The following is a 19398-nucleotide window of genomic DNA, read 5'->3' as shown; positions in this document are numbered from 1 at the left end:
AGGAGGATCTCGAGTTCGCCGCCTCATCTACAGTAAGGTGCTAAGCAACTCAATGAGACCCTGTCTCTAAATAAAACACAAATAGGGCTAGGGATGGGGATGTGCTTCAATGGTTGAGTGTCCCTGAGTTCAAACACTGGCACCCCCGCCTCAAAAAAAAGAAACATATTAAGTTGCTTAGGGCCTGGCTAAGTTGCTAAAGCTGGCTTTGAACCAAAAAAACCTCCTGCCTCAGCCTCCTAAGCCACTGCACCCAGTTGGTATGTACATTTTTTGTATTATTAAAGTACTCAGGTGGTAAGCTGTAAAATAAGTTAATCATTAATGTAAAAAACTAAAAAAGATTCTTAATAGCTGATTAAGATTTTCTTTTAAAGTATTCATCCTTAGAAACGATTTATAGTAGAGGGGATGGAGAGAGAGAAGGGGAGGGGAGGGGAGGGGAGGGGTGAGGGGACAGTGGAGAATGGGATAGACAGCAGGATACATCAGTCACTAGAAAGGCAATTTGTAAATCAATGGAAATGTAACTGATGTGACACAGCAATCTGTATACGGGGTAAAAATGGGAGTTCATAACCCACTTGAATCAATCTGTGAAATATGGTATATTAAGAACTATGTAATGTTTTGAACAACCAACAATAAAATAAAAAAAAAAATAAAAAAAATAAAGTATTCATCCTTGTAAATTATCATCCTTCTAAATGATTTTCCCACATTTTGCAATGTAGAGGAATGTAGTAATACTAATTTTGTGTTAAATATACAGTCTTCAAATAGCCTATCAGGTATAATATTTCATTTTTAGAGACTTGGTAAGTTTTCATATATAATAGAAAATATATTTCCTTTTAACAGAAAAAAAAAAAGATGTATACTAATTTTTTTTTTTTTTTTTGGTACCAGGGATTGAACTCACTCAGAGGCACTCAACCACTGAGCCACATCCCCAGCCCTATTTTGTATTTTTTTTAATTTTTATTAGTTATTGATGGAACTTTATGAATTTATTTGTTTATATGTGGTGCTGAGAATCGAACCCAGTGCCTCACACATGCTAGGCAAGCACTCTACCACTGAGCCACATCCACAACCCTATTTTGTATTTTATTTAGAGATAGGGTCTCACCGAGTTGCTTAGCACCTTGCTTTTTGCTGAAGCTGGCTTTGAACCCGTGATCCTCCTGCCTCAGTCTCTGAAGTCTCCATTCTTAAAACTAACATTCACAAAAGCATGAGATAATGTGAAAACCCTATCTCACTCCCAGTAACTCTTAGCTATCTATGGCTCTGTCATTCTCTTAATTATATACACTGTTTATGAAAAGAATTTTCAGAGTTCAGTGTGGAAATGTCTTCTCCAGTAATATCAGCCAGTTATCAAAATATCCCAGGGACAGAAGTGGGTCCACATTTTTGAATGCCCTACACCAGCCACTGCCCCTTTCACAGTGTTAAGTAACTGAGGAAAAACTGAGAAAATTGTCACCTGTGATCAATTTCCTCTCTAAGGAATTCTAGTGTATATGTCAACAAAAATAATCTCTAGCACTCACTGAGCACTTTATACATATTAACTTATGAAATTCTCACCATAGCCCTCTGACCCATTATTATTATCATCCCTATTTACAAAAAAAAATGAAAGAGACAGAAGTTAAACAGCTTGCCCAAGGTCACCCAGCTAGTAAGGAACAGTGGTGGGATATCAATCCAGGAGTCTAACTCCAAAGTTCATCCCTTTGACCATGGGAATACTGACAGTCCAGATTTCCTGAGAAACCATTTTGGTACCTCACCTAAAGAAAGAGCCACATGTTAAGTATCAAAATAGGTGCTACATTCTCCTACTGAATGTAGAGTAGTTTATTCCTAACCCTTTTTATTTTTTATTTTGAGACAGGTTCTGGCTAAGTTGCTTAGGACCTTGCTAAATTGCTGAGGCTGGCCTCAAACTTGTGATCCTCCTGCCTTAGCCTCCTGAGTCACTGGGATTACAGGCATGTGCTACTTACTACTTGACCCTTAAAGAAAAATTACATAACTTAATAAGTAGCATTATTTAAGCAGACAGCTGTATCCATCACCTGATTCTTAATAATCTAACATTCTAATAATATTTATTAACAATGAATGTGTACCATTAAAAAATGGTCATCTTTGTCATCCTAATACTGCTGACTACAAGAGAAAAAAGGATTAGCAAGGTACTAGGTATATAATAAGACTGAAACTGGGGCAAAACAGACTCTTACAGGTCTTGTGAATAATTAGTAGAGAGGTCATTCATCTGAAGTTGACTTGCAAAGCTGTACCACTTACCTCTCTTTCAAAGTTTAGCTTGCCAATTTTCTTCTTCCAAAAGGAAATTACTAATCACCAAAACTCTCACAGTAATTAAGTCTTGTAAAAAGAGAAAGACAAATCATAATTCTTCAAAATTGATTGTATTGAAATCTGAAAAGTTATTGCCCTACAGAATTTTTGGAATCAACACACACTCTAAGAACAGCCAAATAACTGTATAAAATGAAATGGCCTAACTCGGGCCAGAGGCCAACATGGGGGAGGGAGGAAGGTGGAAGTCATTTGTAACAATCAGCTGGGAAAAAAATATCTTCACTAAGAAGCCAAAAGAGGAAGCTGAAAGCTGTTCACATAGATTTGAGAAAGCAGCCAGATTTATTATTTATTTGTTTGTTTTTCCTGAAACCAGCTAGACTGATTTTTGTACCGAGAAGATAGGAGACCATCACATAGTACTCTTGCATCCCTCCCCTGCTCATTTAGTACAAGGACATTACTTCCAAGAAATGTTATAGTGGCTTAGCTTCTGTTTTTCACATCTCACTAAATTTTGTAAATTGAGGTCTTATTATATCTCTGAAAAAGGACAACTGTAATAACTTCGTGCTTGAGAGGCAAGCTTTTATGAACAGTTGAGGTGGGGGGAGGCTCAACAGGACACGAGTTTGATAACAAAAGAAACACCAAATTAGCCTTTCCTCCCATGAAGCCAAGGCCATTTTGTGGGATCAACCTCTCCATGCCAACGGAAGGTACCAGCAGTTATTCTGCAATGAAGCCAATGCTCTAGGACTCTCCACTAATCCGCCACGGTGAACCGGTGAACAGAACAAAACACCTAGTGAGCAGCTCGGAACCTTGCGTTCTGGTGGAAATGGAATTCGCACGCTCTGCTTTTGAAACCACATTATCGAATTATTCTGCCTCACTAGTTAAACACTAAATAGTGTGGCTAGGGAAAGCGAACTTTAAAAAAAAAAAAAATCCCTAGGAGTCATCTCTATTCTCCCAGCGTCCTCTAGGCAACTTCAGGTACACGTAGCAGAAACTCCAACACAGTCCTGACAGCTGTTCCGTAGAAATTAGGATTCTGGCTGCCTCTTCCCTTGGGCCTCCACAAACACTTGGGGGAAAGTGGGAGGAGAGACCCCGACCATTCCAACAACTGATACTCTAAGGGACACCTGGAGAGAGGATGGGAGAAGGGGCATAAGAACTTAGCGCAGTCATGAATGTGTGACCATGTAGGCACCAGAGTCAGTTCGAGGAGAGACCCAGAACTTAATAGCGGATCTCTCCGCCTCTTGGTTCAGGTGCTCGCAGGTGAGCGCAGGAGTCCTGCTCCTCCGACTCACCTTTCTGCCGCAGGTACTGCATCTGGAGCCGCTGGCTCTGCCGCTCCTGCAGCTCCTGCAGCACGCGGGAGTCGCCGGCGCCGCGCACGCCCAGGAACACGTCGGAGCCCGAGGCCTCGGTGGAGCTGTCCAGGCTGTCACGGCGCCGCGGGCGGCACCCCGGACCGCGGCTCCCGGCGGCCACCTCCTCCTCCTCCGTGCAGCTGTACAGCTCGGTGAGCAGGCCGCTCACCAGGGACGCCGTGCGGCTCGTGCGGCCGCGGGGCTGTTGGCCCGGCTCGGGCTCCGGCTCCTCCTCGCCTTCCCATGAGCCGCAGGAGCCAGGCGGCCGCTCCGCCGTCCCTTGAGGGGGTACAGTCCGGGCCACTCCAGGAACCGCTTCCTCCACCGCGTGCTCTAGCCTCACCTCGCCGCCACCGCGGAACTCCCGCTCCGGGCGCCCCGTCCGGCCCCCGCTGGCGGGAAGGACCTCCATGGCCCCCGGCGCTCCGCAGCCCCGCGCTAGCCGCCGGTCCCGCCTCGCGGCGCCGGCCAGTTCCGGGAGGAGGTGGACCTCGTCCCCGCCTGGGGTGCCCTGGGCCTGGCGCAGTGCCAGCGGGCTCCGGATTCCCGAGGCAGCCAGACCTTCCCTCCCGGGGCCCGCCCCAATCCGCTGAGCTGGGCTGCGGTCTCCGGCGAAGGGGGACCTCCACGCCGCCGGGTTACCTGGGGACACCTGCCACCGGCGAGGCACCACTTCTCCGAGAGCGCTCTCTGATGAGTGTCAAGGAGCAGGATGTGGCCAGAGCCGGAGCAGGATGAAGCCGTCAGCCCGAAGGGGGATGGGCTCTCTGCCCGCTGCCACCTTCACTTTTAAGCACGTGATTTAACTCAAAATGAGGGCAACTCTTGCGTCTTATTGAGCTACCAGCTTTTAAGCGCCAGTCAATAGGCCGAGGTCAGAAACAACTTCTTCCCATACGCGGGCACAGTGCCCAGCCCTTCTCACCTTCCCTCACCATCTGGGAGCCTTTGAAGGCGTTCTAGTTTAGTTTTTGACAAAAACTTTTCCAAAACTCTGAACACCTGGCATATACTTGGGATTTAATAACGCTGAGAACTTTTTTCTTTCAGTGAAAAACAAAGTACTGATTAACATCAACTAATTCCCTGACACAAGACATAATACAGAATGAGGATTTAATAAATCGTCATGTGATGATCAAACTAATAAGTTGACGGAACCAGTTTTAACAGTAAAATTATGCTTATGAAAGATGTTTTTACACTAGAGCTCAGTAGAAGATAATTGAGGTGCCCCTCCACCTTAGATATTTTTATGAATTTAATAATCATCAACATTTTTAGCACTTTTTTGCATTCCAGGCACTGCTATGATTTACATAAATTATCCCACTTAATCCTCACTTCAATACTATAAAGCAGGTAAGCACTACTTTAACCTCACTTTTCAGATGAGGGAACTGAGGGAAAGAGGCTAAATAACTTGCCCATTCACAAAGAATGACAAAGAATGAAGCTTGAAGTGCCTGGCTTTCATTATGGAAGAATATCTGTTAGTATAATGCTGTTTAAATAGTTGGGCATCCTTCTAACAGAGGGAACAACACATAGCATGAACAATAGTGGTGCTTTCAGTGTGTTCAGCACACTTTTTATATTTAAAGGCATTTTCATAAGAGAGGCTGACCCTATAAGTAGAAACCTGGTGTCATCACTTGACACCACCACGACAAAAAATACAACCCTTTTTGAAACTGGTCTTGATATAAAGAAAATTGAAGCTTTGTGCCTTTTCCTCTTAGATATCTAGAATTTAAAATTATACTGGAAATATTTTATGGTTTTTGCAACATATTAACTTCTGCTAGCATTTATGAAATGGAGGGTGTGTATTTATTATATTGCTGCTGTTTTGTGTTTGAATTTCTTTTTTTTTTTCTCTATTGTCTCTGGCATTGAATAAGTATTAAGAGCCCTCTTCATAGGCCAAACTGCAACAAGCAGGACTTTCATAGGAGCAAATGCTGAAATTAGATCTCTCTTCATTGACTTCCCAGCCCTTTCTATCTCCTTCCACTAAGAAGAGATGTGTTGTAACTACTGGTCTTTATTATTCTTATTATTATTTAAGGTTTTTCTACCAGGAAGTATAAAGGAACTCAAAGTGGGCAGAGAATGAAAAAAAGAGGCTAAGAAAACAGTAGTCATTAACATTCAGATTTCTAAATTGATCAAAACTTCAAAATTATTAACCATTTCCCATCATTTCCAAATTACTAGTAAAGAGGAAATTGGCAAACTAAAAACTAAGAAGGCAAGCAGATATCTACATAACTCTTTTCTTACCTGGGTCAGGTGTCTGCTTAAATATCCTCAGGGGGTACCTCCCTGACCACCTAGACTGCAGCTCCCCATCCCTCAGCATTCCCAATTTCCCTTCTTTGTTCTCTTTTTCCACAATACTCATCATGCTCCTTCATACCACATAATTCATGGATTTTTAAATCTGTCTTCTTCCACAAAAATATAGGCTTATGAGAGCAGGAACTTTTGTCAATTTTGTTTATTGATATATGCCCACCACTTAGAGCAGTCCCTGGCAGGTGATTAATAAATATTTTCTGAATTAATTGAGTGGATAAAATAAAAACTAGAGAAAATACCAGCTAATTGCCTACCTTCCAAAGAAAAGCGAGTTCCATTAAAGAGAATCCTGTACAGGTGTGGGCAAAGGGCAGCCCCCTTTCCATGGCACATTATTGCTTCCAGGTGACTGGGAATTCCCCAAATAAGAACTTTGAAGTGCTAAGGCTTACTCTTGGATATAAGGGAACCATTGATCTAATAGAACATAACTGTCAAAACTAATTGTTAATTCTAAGACTAATAGCTAAAATGAAATGTACTAAGTTAATTATGCTGCTGATAATAATTAGTATTTTGATTTGGAAATTTAGTTTTAATGTTCAATTGTTCTAATAAGTTTATATCAGATACAACTGGGATACAAATTCCAATACTGCACTATAAGGAACTAAAAAGCACCTATCCCTGAGTTCAATTTCCTAGAATACAATTTATGAAAATATCATGTAGAATCTATGTATTATGATCATTTCTTTCCAAACCTGTAATATATATATATATATATATATATATATATATATATATATTATATTATATTATATATAAATTCTAACTTCAGACCATTTCTCCTTCCATACCTACCAGATGATCAGGTACACCACCCAGAGCTCTGCCCATTAGGATGGTTTTCTTACCCCTGTCCTTAAGACCAATGCTGAGTAAGGCTGTGATGCAGCCACCATCCATTTCCACCTCCATTCATATCCCAAGTTCTTCAATCCATAAACCAAGCTTTGTTTTTTTTCCTTCCCCTTCATCTGGTCATTCTGGTCCCTGGGGGTGAGGTAAGATAGGAGCACTGGCATAACCATAATGAGTGACACAGGTGTCAGAAGTTCTGTGTATTCATGCATTCGTTTGTGTCCTCTGATACTGCAGAGTCCTGTATTGTTTTCTTTTAGGAAGGCTTATGGCTGGTCTTGACCAACTCCATGACTTGGTGGATCCAAAAGAACCCAACTCATAAGTATTTCAGGAAGTATAGTCATTTAGTACCTCACAGATTAAAGTTCCTAGTACACCAGGAGCTGTTTTTCAAATGATGTGTAATTCCTGCTATAGATTCCATATGCCTATCCATGTGATAGATAGTATGACCTTTATCTAAAATCTTGCAATTTTCTCGGGGGTTTTCTCTACCTTGCATCTCTTCCCCACTACTGGCACATGCCAGAGTGCATAGCCCAAACAGAAAAGCAATTGCACCACGGCTTAGACTGCTGCCAGGACAGACTTCATGGGCATGTCAACTCTCAAAAGGTCCCAGTGCTCGTCTTAATGTTCTATTGTCACATTCTTAAAATTATTAATAATTTTTATCTTCTAACTCGTGTGTGTGTTTTTTTTAATCAAATAGGATAGGGCAAATGCATGATCAGAAGAGATAAGCCAAGCCAGCAGATACAGGAGGCAGTGCCATGCACCAAGCAGTTGCCACAAGCATATTCCTCAGGGCAGTCAGGGGCCAGGAGGGAACCAGCCCCAGGTAATGGTAGAGACAGTAGACAGCATTGGAGAGGCAGCAGTGCTGGTGGAGTGGTGATAATGGTAGGAGAGAAAAAGGACTCTGTGTAAAGAACTTGCTGTGGGAGTCTAGCTTGCCTGTTTCCTGAGTTCCGTCTCTGCAACATTTGCACTAATCTTAAGTCCTAGGCCTAAGAGCTGGGAGAGGAACTTCCAAAGGTTAAGCAGCCCATGTCAGTAAATTATTACAAAATAAAGGCCCACACGGAAATTGTAATATAGCGTATCAGTGAGCTATTGCAATTCTTCAAAGTGTTCAGAGTCGAGTTTTGATAACTTTGCAACATAGTAAATCATATACCCAGAGGCTTAGAAATAGAAAAATGGTTTCATTTGCCAAGAATGTTATTTTCATACAAAATTTTGGATTAACCAATTATTAATGAAAAGCATTTTTAAATTTATTTTTCCCTATAATTGCAGATACTCTGATGAAGTACATGAATGGGCACTTTGGAATATATAAAAGCTTAAAGCCTTCTACGTCTTTTTTTTGGTACCAGGTATTGAACCCAGAGGGGCTTAACCACTTAGCCATATCCCCAGTCCACCACCGTCACCTTTTTTTTTTTTTCTTTAGGCAGGGTCTTGTTAAGTTGCTTAGGGCCTAATTAAGTTGCTGGTCATTCTGGTCCCTGGGGGTGAGGTAAAATGGAGCACTGGCATAACCATAATGAGTAACGCAGGTGTCTGAAGTTCTATGTATTCATGCATATTTGTGATCCTCTGCCTCAGCCTCCCAAGGCACTGGGATTACAGGAATGCACCACCAAGCCCAGCTTTTAGTGGCACTTGTTTCCTGCTCTTTGAACTAAGGGCCTGGATTTTGTTTCACACTGGATACACAGATTATGTAGCCAAATCTGCTTGTTACCAAAATGCTTTTCTGCTTCCATCCCCACTCAAAGCTGACAGCCCTCATGTCTTTTGCCATGTGGGCTGAAATCATAATCTTAGTTGTATGATGTTTTGCATGCAGAATTCAAAGGATTCTACCAGGCACTGTGCTTCCTCTTTTGAAGTAAGAAATGTAAGATATGGCTATCTATTTTCACTTTGAAGGCAGTGTCCTAGCAATATCCCTAAAAACCTTTAGGAAAGTGCCAGGAACTTATTTTTTCATAGGTTTCATCTCCTACCATCTCCAGCATGCTAGTCACTTCTTGTTCATCCTGCCTGGTCAGCATTATGTCATCAATGTAGTGGAAGGACAAATGTCAGCAGGATACCCAGTCTAGATCTGTTTGAACTGTATTATGCACACAGTCACCTTTTGTTACATATAGGGCATTTAATATAATCTTGAGGCAAAATTATAAGTGTCTTTTGTTATCTGTTCTATATGAACATATATTGATTCTAAATCTCTTTCCTGGTTGGGAAACACATTCACCAAATCTGTGGCTGCTTACAATTTACCTGTGACTATACTTATCTCCTGTAGCAAACATACATCTATCTAACAAGGCCACTGCAATCATGACTAATACTTGGATGAGCTGGTGGTAAACTCTAATTATTCTCCATAATCCCTTTCTGCTGAGGCCAGACTAGCTACTTAAATGGAGATGTTTTAGTCTGTTTTTTTATTGCTGTGACCAAAGGACCTGATAAGAACAATTAGAGGAGAAGTTTATTTGGGGGCTCAGGATCGACTCCATTCCCAGGGCTCAAGGTGAGGCAGAATATCATGGCAGAAGTATGTGGCAGAGGAAAGCAGCTGGGAACATGGCACCAGAAAGCAGAGAGCTCCTTTTACCATGGACAAAATATAAATCCCAAGGGTCTGCCCCAAGTCACCCACCTCCTCCAGCCACACCCCACCTGCCTACAGTTACCACCCAGTTAATCCCTATCAGGGAATTAATGAACCAATTAGGTTAAGGTTCTTATAACCCAATCATTTCACCTCAAAACACTCATGCACTGTCTCACACATGACCTTTTGGGGGCACCTAATATCTAAACCATAACATTCTACCCCATAGCCCCCACAAGCTCTTGACCATCTCACAATGCAAAATACATTTAGTCCATTTACAAGAGTCCCCATAGTCTTAACAGTTCCAGAATTATCCAAAGTCCAAGTTCAAAGTCTCCTCTGAAACTCAAGGCAAACTCTCAGCCTGAGCCCGAGTAAAAATCAAAAGCAAGTTACATATATCCAATATATAAAGGTATAAAGTAAACATTTTCATTACAAAAGGAAGAAATGGGGCATAGAAAGAAAGGATGAGACCAAAACAAGACTGAAATCCAGCTCGGCTAACAAGTCCTGCGGTTCATGTCCAGCATCTGGAGCACATGGCATCTTGACAGTCTCTCCAAAGGGCTGTGTAGCTCTGCTCCTATGGTTTTGCTTGTTACAGATCACATGGCCTTTCCTTTAGCTTGTCTCTGATTAATTCTTGCAGCTTTCCTAGGCAGACATTCTTAGGTACTGACATTTCTTAATCTCAAGTTTCTCCAATGCAGCTTCAGCTCCCTCCTCACATCTCCACTCATTGCCCTATGCCCTATGGGGGCAGCCTGCAGGGACTCTGACTCTGCTGCAATTTGCCTGGCTCCCCAGGCCTTCCTTTGAAATCTCAGTGGAAGCCTTCAAGACTCCTTAACTCCTCTCCTCTCCATTGAACTGCCTCTCTCTCTGAAATCCTGCAGAACCAGTACCACATGGTTGATATCAAGGTCTGCCACCATCTTAAGTAGAAGCCAAGCCTCCAGAACATAGCTGCAACAATCTCCAAGTGTCTGGGTGGCTGAACATGGTGAAACAACTTCCTAGGCCCCCCTGTGCAGGCAGAGTGATGTACTGGTCTCTTCTCCAGGGAATTTTTACTTTTATACTCTTGAGCCTGATATGGGTTTGGTCTCATCAATTCCTGAGATGCCCTCAAGCCTTATTTCCTATTGTCTCTAGACAGTCTTCAGTATCTCTTTAGTGGCTGTAATGTCCTTAACAACTACACATTCCTTAGCCCCAGTTTTACAAAGTTTTCTAGCCAAATTGCAAGTTTTTCAAATCTTGCAGCTCTGCTTTCTGCTCCTGATTATCAAAATAAACACTGCTAAAAGTAGACAGCCTGATCCATGTCACTGTCCGAACAATATGCTTAGAAATTTCTTTTGCCAGATTAAGAAGTCCATCACCTTTTAATTTAGCCTCACAGAAAGTCCTGGGACATGGGCGAAATATAGACAGCTTCTTAGCAAGAACATAATATGAATGGCCTCTAGTCCAATTTCTGATAGAGTCCTCCATTCTCTCTGAAGCCTCGTGAGTCCAGGTTTTACTACTTACAGTCCTACTGGCATTCTGATCTGAGCTCCCACCAGAATTGCCCATTAAGTTCCTCCTGAAACTGGAGTTTTGAGATGAAACTAGATTTCCCCACTTCTTCTAGCACATGGGGTTTGTGTCGGCAGCAGGTCTTACCAATTCCTTCTGGGATTTTGTATCACAAATCTGAAGGACAATAACAGAAAGGAAAAGTGAACAGAGTAGGATTTATTTAAGTGAGAAGAGACTTAACTCCCATGGTGTAGGAGGGAATCTGATAGTGTTATAGGGCTGGGGTCTTCCAGGAAACTGAGACAGCATGAAGACTCCCCTTCATACATTGATTCTCGCAAGTGTAAGGAAAGAAGTGAATGAAAGAAATGGAGAGGAGAGGCAGTTCAACAGTAACACAGGTTTATTCGGGACAAACCTGTGGAGGGGGGCCCAATGGAGACTAAAACCTGTCTTCTGCTTATAGACTGGGGGAGATCTAGAGGGATGAGGAAGGCGGGGAATGAAGCCATTGCTAGGGGGTTGATAGGGAAGGTCCCTGTAGTGTCACCTTAATAAGGAAATAGGTGTTTTTAGGATTTAAATCCCAGATTTAATGATTTCTTTTCTTACAATGATGGAATGTCTGGGGTTTAGGTCAGGAAGAGTCAGAACGACCTTGAGGTGACTCTTGTTCTAAGATGGAAGATATTTCAAAATGGTGTTGCCTAGGTCAAGTTCTACCTAATATCAATCAAGTCAGAAAGATTTTGGACATGTCACTCAGAGTAAAATGCATGAGTTTATTAAAAGGATGGGAAAAGGGAAAAGGGGACACTCCTAAGGGAGAGAGTGGGTCATCTCAGGAGAGGGACAACTTGCCTCTTCTGCATTCCAGTTTATTGGGGCTCCCTGAGAAGTTTCCAAAGAGTCCCAGCCAGTTCTACCTCTTGACTTTTGAATGACAATAGGATGGCTTCATACTTTCAAGTCCCCACTGCTATGACAAGTCTAAGTCACCTTGGCCCATGTTGACCAGTTCTAATTGGATTCTGAACCATACATTCTTACAGAAATTATGGTTTGGAGGAATTATTCTTATCTCCCTGAGTTCTGGGATCTGGTCTGTGAAAAGGGTCACAAAGGTCTCCCCTTCAGGGTAACTTGGATCCCTCTTATCATTTGTTTTGGAATGTGACATAGCCTGTCCACTTAAGCCAGACAGGACTGCGAGTAAATTTTACACTTCTTGGGAAAGAAAGCATGTGAGGGTCAGCATGGTGGGTCCATTTTATAGAATTATTCTCTTAACCTTATGTTCCTACTACCCACATGTGTCTGGCCTCTATCATTCTTAACAACCACCTAAAACTTTCCAGCTTGCATCTCTAAACTTTTCAAAATTCCTCCCACAAATTCCAAAAAGCTCCAAAATCTTCTGAAATGCATGGTGAGGTTAGTCACAGCAACAACCTCACTTCTCAGTACCGATTTCTGTTTTAGTCAGCTTTTTCATTGCCATGATCAAAAGACCTGACAAGAACAATTAGAGGAGGAAAGGTTTATTTGGAGACTCATGATATCAGAGTCTCAGTCCACAGATGGCTGGCTCCATTCCTCAGGGCTCAAGGTAAGGCAGAATATAATGGTGAGACAATGTGGCAAATAAAAAGCAGGTCAGGCCTTGGCCATCAAGAAGCAGAGAGAGAGAAAGAGAGAGACAGAGAGATGTCTCCCCTTTCCATGGACAAAATAAAAAACCCTATTGACATCCCCATTAACCCACCTCCTCCAGTCACACCCTGCCTGCCTACAGTTACCACCCAGTTAATCCCTATCAGAAAATTAATGCACTAATTAGGTGAAGGTTCCCATTACCCAATCATTTCACCTCTAAACTCTCATGCATTGACTCACACATGACCTTTTGGGGGACACGTAATATCTAAACCATAACAGGAAATATTATTTGCCAATTTTGTCAGTCTTTCCAAAGAATTAATGTTTGTTTCCTTTGATTTCCTCTGTTTCCTGGTCTTTATTTCATGAATTTCTGTTCTAATCTCTTTATTTCTTTTCTTCTGCTTGCCTTAGGTTTACTCTTCTTTTTCTGGCATCGTAAGGTAGCAGCTTAAATTATTGATGTGAAATCATCTTCTTTTTTTTTAATTACAGGTACTTACAGCTATAAATTACTCTCTAAACTGTTAGCTGTATCCCATAGTTTCAGCATGTTATATGTTCACATTTGTTCATCTCAAAGTATTTTCTAATTTCTCTTTTGATTTCTTCTTTAACCTATTGGTCATTGAGGAATGCACTATTTTCAAATAATTTTCTCCAAATTTCCTTGTTATTGATTTCTAATTTTATTTTATACTCATCAGAGAATGTACTTCCTAATATTTCTTTCCCTTTAAATTTATTAAGGCTTGTTTTATGGATTAGCAAATGGTCTATCTTGCAGGACATCTGAAGGGCACTTGAGAAAAGCATGTATTCTGCTGTTGTTAGGTAGAAATACCAAGTAGGTCTTTCTTTCTTTGCTTTGTTCATGCTTAGCACACTCTTTACTACTGAGCTATCCCGCCTGCCCTCAGTTCCTAGGTCTACTTGCTTTATAATGTTGCTCACATCTTCTAGTTCCTTGATCTTCTACCTAGTTATTCCACCCACTATTGAAAGGAATACTGAAGTTTCCAACTATTATTATTGTATTCTTCATTTTTCCCTTCATTTTCATCAGTTTCTCCTTCGTGAATTTTAATGCTATATTGTTAGGTACATAAATGTTTATAATTGTTATGTTTTCCTGATAGATAGATCCCTTTACCATATAAAATGTCCAGCTTTACCTCTGATAACATTTTTTGTTTTTAAAGTCAGTTTTGTCTGATATTAGTGTAGCCATTCCACCTTTCTTGTTTGCTAAGTACATATATTGTTCCATCCTTGTATTTTCAAACTACTGTACTTTTTAATCTAAATTGTGTCTTCTATAGACAGCATATAGTTAGTTCTAGTTTTTTGTCTATTCTTACAATCTCTGCCTTTTATTGGATTGTGTAATCCATTCACATTTAAAATTACTATTGATTTACTTGATTCATTTGCCATTTAAAATTTTTTTCTGTCTCATGTTTTTTCCTCTATTATTCCTTACTAATTTTTTTGCACTAAGTACTTTATGATATTTTAACTTTTTAAAAAAATTTTAGTTCTGTCCTTAGAGATTGCCCTATTCTTATCATATCCAACTTATCAGAAACAGATTAAGAAACAGATTTATACTAACTTAATTTCAGTGAGATATAAAAACATTTTTTATATATGCTTCTATTTTCTCAAAACTTTTATTGTATTGTTATATATATATCTACAAATGTTATATGCTGAGAGTCATAGCTAAGTAAGAATGACACATGGCATGACCCAAGTCATTTGCAGTGACATTGCATGAAAGGTGACCTTGCTCAAGGACCAGGGCGGATTCAGGTTTAGGGTGTATCCTGCTGGGATTAGGGAGTATCCCACTCCTTGGGTTTAGGGCGGTTCCAGGTTTAAGGTGGACCCTGCTGGGAATAGGGTGTATCCTGCTGCCTCAGGCGCGCGGCTCCTTGAGTTCTCGCGGGATTCAGAGAGTATTTTGGGATACAGAGCCCAGTGGAGGTGTGGATTTTCCCCAGAATGTGCTTGTAGGGTGCCGGTGTGAGTTCGGGAATAAAGAATTGCTGTTTGAATCTACAAGGCTGTGAGTGGCTCGTGATTTTGTGCCCAGCCAGACTGCGGCAGTTATATTGCTAATATTTCATTCAATTTTAAATATTCTAAAGCAGCTAACAGAAAAAAATAAGAAAGTATATATGTATAGCTTGTGTTATAGTAACCTCTTTACTATTTCTGACTTTCATCACCTTTTCCTATGGATTTGAATTACCATCTGCACTCATTTTCTGACAACAATGCAGCTTTGATCCCATGAATCTATTTTGCTGTTGTTGGCAAAAATATTATATTTCTATATATTGCAGGCCCCCAAAATATGACTCATAACCATGAAAATTTTGTTTTATTGAATTTAAGATTGCTTTTAAAATTAACAGAACAAGAAATAGCATTTATCATTTTATATTTGCATAAATTATCTTTACCAGTGCTTTTTTTTTCCTGTTTGGGGCCACTTACTTTTAGCCAAAGGAACTTCTTTTCTTATATCTTGCAAGACACCCCTCTTAGCCACAAATTCATTGTTTTTATTTATCTGAGGTTTTTTTTTTTTTTTTTTTGGTTCACCTTCATTTTTTAAAAGATAACTTTATTGGATATAGCATTCTTGATTACCAGGGTGTTTTTGTTTTTGTTTTCAGACATTTAGCATGTTATTCCTTCATTATGGCCTCCATTATTTCTAATGGAAAGTAATCTGCTGATTTTATTAGAGTTCCCCTGTGAGTGACTAGTTATATTTCTGTTTTAAGATTTTATCCTCTGTCTTTCAACATTTTTCACCATGATGTACCCACCTGCAGATCTCTTGAACATTAATTTCTTTAATTAATTTCTGCCAAGAACCTACAGTATAATACCTACAGTATAATGTTGAATAGCAATGTTGAGGACAAATCTCCTTGCTTCTGGCCTCAGAAGATAATATTTAGTCATTTGAATGTTAGCTGCAAGTTTTTCATAATATATCTTTCTAAATGCTTATTCTGCATGGAGTTTCTTGGATTCCTTGGGTCTGAGTTTTATCCAAATTTAGTCATTTTAACCTATTATTTCTTTTTAAAAATTTATTTCTTCCTTACAGAACTCCAATTATGAGTGGTAGGCTACATGATTTTTTTTCATAAGTCACAGATGCTCTGCTCATTTTTATTTTCACCTTTTTTCCCTCTTTGCTTTATTTTTGTATTTTCTAGTGCTGTCTCCAAGTTTACTTATCTCCTCACCACATTCACTCATGTGGTCTTTCTCCTGTTAATTCACAGTTATTTTTTTCCAAATATTGTGCTATTCTGTTCCATTAAAAAAATTCTCCTGCTTCTCATTAGGTTCACATTTTCTTTTAAATCCTTGAACATGGTTATAATGGTGTTTTACATTCTGATTTTCTAACTCCAACATCTCTGATATTTTTGTTTCTATTGACAAATTTTCTTCTGGTTATGAGTGACATATTCCTGTTTGGGGATCTCTGTTGTGGATTTTTATAATCAAATGCAGGGCAATGTAAGTTTCATATTACTGAATATCTAGATTGTGTAGTTTTTCCTGAAAGAGCATTGGGTTTTCTTCTGGAAGCCAAGTTACTTGCAGATTGGCTTTACCTTTTGAAAGTTGTGTTTGAACTTTGTTATTTGAAGTGTGAAGTACTTTTTGATAAGGAGAGTTCAACTTTTTTACTAAGGCATGATATTTCTAGGTGATTTACTATATGTACCTGATCATCAAGGAGGACCTTCCCTTCTCTGCCAGCTTGGATCTCCAGTATCTCCAAACCCTCTGAAAATTATCTCTTTTACATCACCTTGGTCATTCTTTGCCTTGCCTTATGGTGTATCACTCTTTGATTACACATCATCTAGGTTATGTCTGCTGCCCCCAGAAAAAGGGGCCACACAAGCAAAGTTCCTGCCCTTGCTGGGCATCCAGGCTCAGGAAGGCTGGAGCTCCTGTGGCCACGTCCACTGATGTATCACAAACAGATCTGCCAGGCCAAACTGTAGGCAACACAGATGTTTCTGCTTCAAATGTGAATGCTTTAACACACGAAAAACCAACCATACCTTCTATTTCCCAAATCAGCACTACTCTCCCTTCCCCAAATAGAGAAAAAGAGAGGAACATCTCTAATATGCCATTCCTCCCCTACCACATCGCCATTATAAGAAGCAGCTGCTAATGAAGACCCAAGTATAGAGGAGGAGGATCTTCTCACTGGAATAGTTCTCCATCCATAGCCAAAGACACTTTGGACAATAGAGATTACAGAGAACCAGCCTATGACTGGCCACCAGTCCCAGTGACAATGAGTCCAATAAGGCTTTGGAAGAAAACAGGGGTTACCTGGAAATAAAAGTTAGTGGGATCTTTTAAGACTCAATTCTCAACTATAGGAAGAGGGTCTTAGTCTTTTCTTTTTTCATCTTATTTTTCCTTTTTAAAAAATTGCTGATGGTTACATTACACATCACAATAAAAGGAAGATTTTCCTCCTAGTTCAAGGCAGGAAATGGGATGATGGCCTTTTTTTCCAAAACAGTGCAGTATCATTGCCTACCCTAGAAGGCCATGTCTTCTCTGAAGATTACTAGTGATTATATTTGTTGAAGCAATTAATTTGCATTTGCTTGTTGTGTAATTTTATTTGTTTGACTTTTTGATATTGTATGGATGTTTGCCATAAGCAGTTTGCACTTAGATGAGAAGTGGACTTCTCTTTTGCCTCAGTGTTTTGAAAATCAAGTGTCACAGATTCTAAAATTTTTTACATACACTTTCAAAGTTTAATTCAATCAGATGTCCAAAAGTGTAAGTTAAGCATTACCTTGTATTTATACTGTTGTTTGTTTTGTTTTGGTTTTTTTTGTTGTTGTTGTTATTACTGTGGATTGAACCCAGGGTGCTTAACGATCGAGCCACATCCCCAGCTTTTTTTTTTTTTTTGAGACAGGGTCTTGCTAAGTTGCTGAGGCTAGCCTAGAATTTGTAATCCTCCTGCCTCAGCCTGCCAAGACACTGGGATTACAGGTGTGCGCTACCATGCCCAATTACTAGTGGTTTTTATTATTTTCTATTTATTGTACTTCTGGAAGTAAGTTTTTTTTTTGTTTTGTTTTTTTTTAAGTAATGCTACTTTTTTGGAGGGTAGACACCGGGAATTAAACTCGGGGGCTCTCGACAACTGAGCCCCATCTCCAACCCTATATTGGTATTTTATTTAGAGACAGGGTCTCACTGAGTTCCTTAGTTCCTTGCTTTTGCTGAGGCTGGCTTTGAACTCTGTGATCCTCCTGTCTCAACGTCCCAAGCCACTGGGATTACAGGCAGGTGCACCCAGCTAATGCTACTTTTTTTTTTATAATACCTTTATTTAAATATTTTTATGTGGTGCTGGGGAAAGCACTTTACCACTGAGCCACAACCCCAGCCCCTAATGCTACTTTTAAAAGATCCCAAACTTGTAGATAAATTCTAGCATATCTAGTACTGTTGACTTAGATTCACTTTCTGCCAACCAAATACATTTTTTTAAACAAACATTACTTTTTGGTCCTAAATTGTAATGAACAAGGATATATGTGATAATGCTTTGCATTTTAGTAACTTTTTCTTCCTCTTTAAAAACTGCTTCAGATGTTTTTAGGCAATGAAAACACAATTTAACAATATTGCTCAGACTGACTACAATTTTAAGTAATATATTAAATATAATGTGTCAAGAAATTCTGGCATAAGAGACTGAAATTCCGTGAACATAGATAAAATGTTATGTAGAATCTAATTTAATTACTCAAATTATAGGTAGAGCGCTTGCCTAGCACATGTGAGGCCCTAGGTTGGATCCTCAGCACCACATAAAAATAAATAAAGAGAATAAAGGTATTGTGAAAAAAAAATTATTTAAAAAAATTATAAGTAGAAACTGGTAAAATATTGAAACACATGAAGAATTACTTTTAGTTAGTAATTAGGCAGTTTCCTCCAAGACTTCAAGCAATGAGTAGAGACAAAACTTTTATCAGGCCAGGTTCAGTGGCCCATGCATATAATTCTAGCTACTAAGAAAACTGAAGCAGGAGAACAGTATGTTTGAAGTCAACCTGGGCAATTTGGACCTATCTTAAAATTAAAAGGAGTTAGGGATGTAGCTCAGTGGCAGAGTACACCTGGGTTCAAACCCCAGTACAGCCACAAAAAAGAAGTGTGTGTATATGTGTGTATGTGTGTGTGTGTGTGTGTGTGTACATATCAGATTTGTTCACTTTCTTATTGTAAAGTAAGTTTGAACAAATCTTAGGGGCCATTATCACTTAAATAACATTGTATATAGGTCTTTCAAATTAAAATTATACCTGAATGAAGTTATTGGGATGCTATATGTGTACAACAATCTTTTCCTCTCTGGGACTTGTTTTATTAATAGCAACTGGAACTTACTATATTTCATTTTAGTCTTTTTATCAAAGAATTTATCAGTATGTAAACATTTTATTTGAACACACTTTACTTACAAGTGTCACTTCAGCTTCTTAGAAAACATAATCCTACTGTCCATTAAACAAA

The 19398-nt window shown here is 39.7% G+C and overlaps 1 protein-coding gene across 1 annotated transcript in view; it reads right to left on the bottom strand.

Annotated features, from left to right (window-relative positions):
• TBC1D30 (TBC1 domain family member 30) overlaps positions 1-4234 on the bottom strand; it is an 88937-nt gene extending 84703 nt beyond the window's left edge. Inside the window, exon 1 of the mRNA XM_081311052.1 lies at positions 3666-4234. Coding sequence (XP_081167178.1) covers positions 3666-4140 — 475 coding nt within the window. The 5' untranslated portion in view covers positions 4141-4234. The remainder of the gene's footprint in view (positions 1-3665) is intronic.
• Between the last annotated feature and the right edge of the window lie 15164 nt (positions 4235-19398).

This window comes from Spermophilus citellus (genome assembly GCF_964194105.1).
Source record: "Spermophilus citellus genome assembly, chromosome: 10".
NCBI classification, from domain to species: domain Eukaryota; kingdom Metazoa; phylum Chordata; class Mammalia; order Rodentia; family Sciuridae; genus Spermophilus; species Spermophilus citellus.
This window is presented reverse-complemented; position numbering and strand designations above follow the sequence as displayed.